Source organism: Ochotona curzoniae, unplaced genomic scaffold (genome assembly GCF_017591425.1).
Source record: "Ochotona curzoniae isolate NIBS_2020 unplaced genomic scaffold, NIBS_Ocur_1.0 scaffold_3171, whole genome shotgun sequence".
Lineage (NCBI taxonomy): Eukaryota > Metazoa > Chordata > Mammalia > Lagomorpha > Ochotonidae > Ochotona > Ochotona curzoniae.
In genome coordinates, this window is record NW_024467104.1 from 310,209 (window position 1) to 317,730 (window position 7,522).

Consider the following 7,522-nt stretch of genomic DNA (forward strand, 5'->3'; position numbering starts at 1 on the left):
TTACTGTAATTCTGAATGTGAGAATCGAGACCATACCTTCCGCATGGCAAGTTTCATCTCTGTATTTCTCAGCGTATAAATGAGAGGGTTTAGCATGGGAGCAATCACAGTGTAAAACACAGACACTTCCTTGTCCTTGTTCTCACTTCCTGCAGGTAATACATAGATATAGATGCAAGGCACAAAAAACAAAACTACAACCATTATATGAGAGCTACAGGTTGACAAGGCTTTGTGACGCCCTGCAGAAGACCTTGTCCTAAGGTTGTATAAAATGAGAATATAAGAAGCCACCAAAACAAGGAAAATTGTGACTACCACCATGCCTGAATTTGCAATCACTAAGATACTAACCACATGGGTATCTTGGCAGACCAGTTTCAATAGAGGTTTCACATCGCAGAAGTAGTGATTTATCAGGTTGGGACCACAGAAAGGTAAGCTGAGTACCATGAGCAGGAGAGCAATGGAGTGCCAAAAGCCTAGAAGCCATGCCAGGGCAATCAGCATGTGGCACCTCTTCTGGTTCATGATGACCATGTAGTGCAAGGGCTTGACAATGGCCACATAGCGGTCTAATGCCATGCACACCAAGATGAAGATTTCCACACCTCCTAACAAATGGACAGTGAAGAGCTGTGTCATGCACTCGCCATAGGAAATGTTCTTTCTTGCTGCAGCTAAGTCCCTGATTAGCCGGGGAACCACAGTGGAGGTGTAAGTGACATCCATGAGGGAGAGGTGGCACAGAAAGTAGTACATGGGCTGTTCAATGAGGTGGCTGCAGGTGATGGTGAGTAGGATGATGCAGTTCCCCATCAAGACCGCCAGGTAGCAAAGCAGGAAGAAGAAGAAGAGCAGTAGCTCTATGTGCCTGTTTTTCCACAGTCCCATGAAAATGAATTCTGTGACATTGTTATGATTTTCCATGAAGTCTAGCTGAATGCAGAATACTCACGGGAACTTTAATCTAGTGAAATAGTAGAGAAACACAGGACAATTAATATCTCTTTTTAAAATGCTAACCTTAACATGTCATTAAAATTATTACTTGCTTAATCTGAACGTTTTTAAATCAACAGTCTGTATTTCTAATGATATGTAATAGAAGCACATTCTACACATGGACATTGCTTGAATTTTTGTCAAGTGAACCTTGAAAACCCAAATAAGTATTTAAAGCAGTCTATTCATGAAAAAATAATACAAATATTAATGATTTACTATGGAAAATTATCAAGATGGCAGGAGATATGATCCCATATTTGGTGCCAGATTTCATGCTCCTAAATGCTGTGCTGCATGGTTCATACACCAAATGGATTCCAAGCTTATTTCTTAGGTGAAAACAAGAAGTTTTCTTTTTATCCTGCCCTTTACTGCATACACATACACAGAACCCTTCCACTTTTTACAAGTTAATAATATAATTTCTGGTGAATATCCACTTCACAGTTCTAGTGAATTAATGTTAACAATTGAAAAAAAATTGAATTCTTGATCACAGCTGAGAAATCAGGTAATAAGAGGTTCTGTCATTTCTCATTGCTCATGCATGCACAAATCACACACAGGGAGAGGCTGGAAATGAGCAATTGTAGAGAGCATTTTTGGCTGTCTGATCATGGGAATGTGGTTTCTTCTGATGTAAATGCCTGACATTTGGACTAATTATTTTAAAGGGGAATATTGATGTTACACAGATATATTACAAATCTTTGAGAGGCTGTCATTATTTGCTGACATGCTGATGCAGTGCTGTGACTCAGGCAGGATCTGGTGGTTAGTTGCTCTGAGAACTGTGCAGGTGTTCTGAGACACTGCATGTGGGAGCATGGCAGAACACCAGGGATGTCCCCACTGTCTTGGACAATATCATGGGAAGATATGTATGTATATAAAATTGTTTAACCCACCAGTATATGTCTTTAATATATATCTTTACTCTCAGTCTTAAGACTCTTAAGTATTGATGTCTACATTGTTATGCACTAAAATATTATTTATATTTTTTCACATATGTATGCTTATATATCATCTTTTCCATTTATAGCTAATTTTCCTTAAGAAATTCATGGTTTTCCTAAAATGTAATTAGCTTTTCTGACCTTTAAAACGGCACCAGTGAATGTATGATCTGATACAGTGCACTGATGCCCAGTCCCAGGTTGTAATCATCAGGATCCTAAGATGCCCTGATCATTTCTTACTGTGTTACACTGAGCTGTCCAGATATTGGAAACCCTTCTTCTACCAGTAAGCAGGGGCCATGCTACCAACACCACTCAATTATTACCAAGCTCAACATATAGAACGAAAGAAGTAGCTTACCATTGCTAGTACGTTTGTAAAATCACATTCATAACTGAAATGTTTTAAGGGAAAGCACACTGTGAAATAAATGAATCATAAGCCAATATTTCCCTTGTTCATGATTTCCCCTATGGTGGACTTGTTTTTGCACTAGAAGATCAATTAAAGAACTCTCAAGATGTATGTGAAGTGTATAGAAAGGCAAATGGGTGTTAGTACCTGTTTGTTATGGGCATAAATTGTGTTGAAGAATCTGTGAGTTAAGGGAGATGAAAGAGTCAACTATTAATTCCCCCTCTCCCCAATCACTGGCAAGCAACACTGTTGCGAACACAGATGTTTCAGAAAGTACAACTCAGGGTGAAGAGTATGCCCCTAAGTTTTCCCGCTATACCCACTTCTTGTCTGGATAACATTAGTCAGAAGCATTAGTGGAAAACACACAAAACTACGTGGGGAAAGATGCTCCATTACTGTGTTCTCAGGGTCTCTCCTGAGTACTCTGTAGGTGCAGCCCACTGCAGAGGCTTCCACAGCTCCCATCCTCTCCTCAACCCTCCCCGGCCATTAATGCTCAAGTTTTCTGTCACTGCCTTTCTCTGCTTCTCCCTTCTACACTCCTCCCTACTCTACTAAATGTGGATCTGCACACACACGCGTGTGCGCGTGCACACACACACACACACATCACCATATGTGTTTGGGCCATAGTTAGGAACAATATTTGGTCAACCTTTTCACCTACCTTTCACTTGAAGCATGTCCCAGAAATGATTTGCCTTTAAATCAAAATTATCATTGAATTGTTTCCAGTGATATTTCAGCTGCAGATTGCCAACAGTAAAAAACAAAATCATTGACAATTCTTAAATTTTATGAGCATCATGACATAAAAGGCAAAAATTTCAACAAGGAAAAATTCTATATTTTTGCTTCTTTTACTATCAAGTATGTACAAAAAAGAAATGAATGAAACTGAAAGTTATAAACTAATGACTTCATATATTCAATGCAAACTATTTTATAGAACAAATATTTGTTAAAATGTCTTCTGGGCACTTAACAATGCAGTATATGAAAATAAACAATTTGCAATTTCTTGATCATTTCATTTTCATCAAAAATAATAATCATGTGCCGGTTTAAAAATTACTGAGTTTTTATAAAAGTGGAAATTGTGTTTATGATAACACAAGTAATAAGGTCAGTATTAAGCCACATTTGTGTGATTCAAAACTCAATTTTCACTAAGTATGTGATCCCACAAATAAAAATAAAGTCTTAAATCTTTACCCATATATTAAAATGACATCAACTGTCATTCAGATATTTCTGAATATGTTCATTTACTTCTCTTAAAAATAACCATCAGCAAAAAAATATACATTTTTAAATTTCACCAATATTATATTTTATATGAAATGGTTACTCAAACTCCAAAGTGAAAGGTAATTCAGTTTAAAAATACATACATGGCACTAACCCAGTTACTGCTCCATTGTGGATGAACTCACCCTTCATATGCCTGCGTGGTCTCCCAGGGTGATTCCTTCTTCTCTGGCATAGTCACCTGCAGCAGCGAGTACTCACGCAGAGCACCCGTCTCACCCATGAGTCTTCAATCCAAAAGAAGCAGAGAGTCATTGCAGCGATTTCTTTAAATCAAAAAGGACAAAGTGTACCTCAGGGAAAAACTCCCCTGGCATTTTCCTGAAACAAATGCATGTATAGTTATACTTGTAAAAAAGAAGCCCAATTTCATTGAGGTGTTCATGGAAATGAGTTTGAAGACGTCTTTTGGTTTATTTTTTCAGGGTTAGTACATGTGTGAATCAAGATTTCCATAACGTGACATGATTTAGGAAATAGTTTTTATATTTTCACATCCCTTTTGCTGTAATCATATTCAAAAACTTAAATCCTTTGATATCTTTTAAGGAGCACAATATATACTTAATTAATGTTGATGTATGCATCATCCACTTGGATCAATGTGCTAAGAGAACACCATAAAAATGATAAGACTATCCTCATCAACTTAGAATTATTGCAATTTTCTTGAAGTCTTAGAAACCATATTTATGTCCACTGGAATTTTATCAGCTACATACAGTATTTTGTACTGAGCGTTATAGCTAACATTTGAGCTCTAGTTAAGGCAAGAAACATGCTATTGTACATAATCAGATTTTTTCTTTTAAAATTGTTTTTGTGATTTTCTTGGTTTTGTATTTCCCTAACCCTGAGCGAGAGCAGGACAGGAGTGTCAGTACAGAACCTAGATGGAAAAGGATGTGTTAACTGTGGTGCTTGGTTCACATCTGACCATGACCAATGACAAAATCATCTACTTTTGTATATTTTAATATACTTCATTTCCTCTTGTTGGGAGTATGTTAATAAAATGTTAAATGGCTATGAAAATTCTTGTGATTCTTCACTGTATGTCTTTCACCCTCCATATTTGTGCTAACACTGATCAGCCAAGACTCAACTCAGTGATTATTTGTTCTACATTAAAAATGATTGTTTTACTATATTGCAGAATATAGAAGGAATTTAAAAAATTGGGTACTGAGATAGTATTTAGCAGTATTTGATGACATGTAAATATATAAATAGTTTAACTCTTGAAACAACAAAAAAGGAAAATAATAAACTAAAAATTACCCAAATTAAAGTCCCTTCTGAATCAAGGAGCCCTATCAAGAAAGACAAGTTGGGGTTGGTGGCAGGGCTTAGTTTGTTCAGCCTCTCCTGTAGCACCAGCACCCCATAGGGGCACCAGTTTATGACCTGGCTCTTCCACTTTCCATCCAGCTTCCTGCTTATGGCCCAGGAAAGCAGTGTTGGATGGCTCAAGTCCTCGTGCCCCTGCACCAAAGAGGAAGACCCAAACAAGCTCCTGAATCCTGGCCTCCAATCAGCTCAGCTCTGGCCATTGTGGCCATTTGGGGAGTGAACCAGTGGATGGAAGATCTTTCCCTTCTCTATCTCTTCTTCTCCCTGCAACTCTGGATTTAAAAGGGCAGAAAATATTTGACTATATTATCTGTGATAAAGCCCTTGCTTATCAAATAAAAATGAAATTGTACATTTTTGGAACAAAGACACAGGCACATAACTTAATATTATGAAAAAGAATTAAGTAGCCATTTATCCAGATACAGTAAAGCAATTAATAAAATATACTCACCATCATTAGTTATTAGGGAAATGCAAAGACTGGAGCCCTTTTTCAACAATGATGAAGATGGAGGTTTGCAAAGTCGCTCTGGAAAACTGTGTGGAGGTGTCTCAGAAAAGCAAAGAAGATCCACAGTTAAGACCTAGATGTTCCAACTCTCTGCCTTCTTCCAAAGGAGTTGACATAATCACATCATTGAGATCCAAGCAGTTCAAATTTATTGGAGTGCTGTATAAATATGGAAAAAATGAAATCCTGATATTGAAGAAAAATTAGTAAAAGGTTAGGTCACACTTAAGAACACGTATTGTATCATCTTTTTGTGTTAAAATTTTTAAAAACTGTCAATCTCTATACTGATCCCTAGAAGCTGAGAGGGACTTATAATAGAAAGGTACTGGAGCTATCCTGAAAATGAAGATTAAACTACCATCAAAACAAATAATGAGTGCTGGAGTTCCATTTTACTGTGGAATGTTTGTGACTCATACACTGTTAAACAACTGGAAAAAAAAACCTAGCTATTTCTAAATACACATAAACATAATTAAATGCAAATAGTAATTGCCTGGCTTGATCAGTTTATTCTGTGTTTATTTCTTGAACTATGGCATTATAAGTAGAAATATAAAGAAATATACAAAAATGCACAAATACATATGATTTTCTAAAATTTTGAAAAATAGATTAGTTGTAAAAAAAGAGAAATCCTCTTTCATCCAAAGATTCAAATATTATAATGAAATATTATGTTATATCCATTGCATATAAATAATGTTGGAAACAAATACCTGAAAATTAACAGTACTGAAATGAGTATTTAGTAATTGAAAAGTTTTGGAAAACATAACCTATTAAACATGGCAAGTCTAAACATATTTTCAGACAGAGTAAAAACAGTGGTCCACATAGACTGCTACAGAAATGTTCATGTCAGGGCTGCCAATAGTGTGGCAGTCAAAGCCACTACCTGCCACGTTGCCATCCAACATGGCCTTCTGCTGTTTCCTGGCTGCCCCACTTCCCATCCAGCTCCCTGCTGCTGGCCTGGGAAAGCATGTGGAGACAACTCAAGTGTTTGGGCCTTAGATACCCTGAGGGAAGGCTGGATGAAACACCTGGCTCCTGGGTGAAGCTTGTTCCAGCAATGAGAGTTGCTTGTGGCTGTCAAGAAAATGCACCAGCTGAAGGGGACTTTCTCTTTCTCTGACATTTTTCTCTGCAAACTGACTTTCAAATAAACAGATAAACAGGGCTTTCACGATAGCATAGTGATTAAAATCCTTGCCTTGCATGCTCTGGGATCCCATATGGGTGCCGATTCTAATCCCGGTGGCCCTGTTTCCCTTCCAGCTCCCTGCTTGTGGCCTGGGAGAGCAGTCAAGGACAGCCCAAAGCCTTGGGACCCTATAACCAAGTGGAAACCCTGCAGATCCTGGCTCCTGGCTTCAGATCAGCGCAGTCTAGCTGTTGTGGTCATTTGGGAGTGGATGGAATATCTCCCTCTCTTTCTCTCCTCTTTTCTGTACATTTTCTTCCCATTAAAAAGTAAATAAATAAGTCTTCAAAAATGATATAACATTGAATAATTGTTCCTTGACCACTGTTTATGGAACTGTCACTCAGCTTCCAATCTGAGTTCTAACAGAGAAGGCAACCCCACACATCCTTAGTTATCTATAGGAAGAAATAGAATTCCCCATTCAAAAATGAGTGATTCACCCATGACCACAAAATGCGTATTCTGCTTCTAAGACAAAATCTTTCCATCAAAAAACATAATTAATTCCTCAGAGACAAAGACTCATGCATAAGACAAGGACTTTGAGTCCGTATGGAAGTGTGTGTCAAGATTCTTGCAGTACAAGTTGGACCTAGTTCTTTTCTGTTGTTTTATTTCATATCCCCCAAGAAAGAGTCATCACAGATGGAGGGAGTCTTTGGAATGCTCTTCCTCTAAACTTTTCTACTCCTTACAGTGAAAGATCAGAGTAACAGAACAATTGCTTCTCTATGGAGCAG

At 37.6% G+C, this 7,522-nt stretch overlaps 1 protein-coding gene across 1 annotated transcript; it reads right to left on the reverse strand.

The window, feature by feature from the left end:
• LOC121172389 (olfactory receptor 4P4-like) lies at positions 1 to 930 on the reverse strand. The gene has a single exon (XM_041004257.1). It carries the CDS (start codon positions 928 to 930, stop codon positions 1 to 3), a length of 930 nt encoding a protein of 309 aa, XP_040860191.1.
• Positions 931 to 7,522: the final 6,592 nt, after the last annotated feature.

Bases quoted from the DNA above. Each gene is read 5' to 3' on its own strand.
- LOC121172389 (XM_041004257.1), bottom strand. From the start codon at position 930: ATGGAAAATCATAACAATGTCACAGAATTCATTTTCATGGGACTGTGG.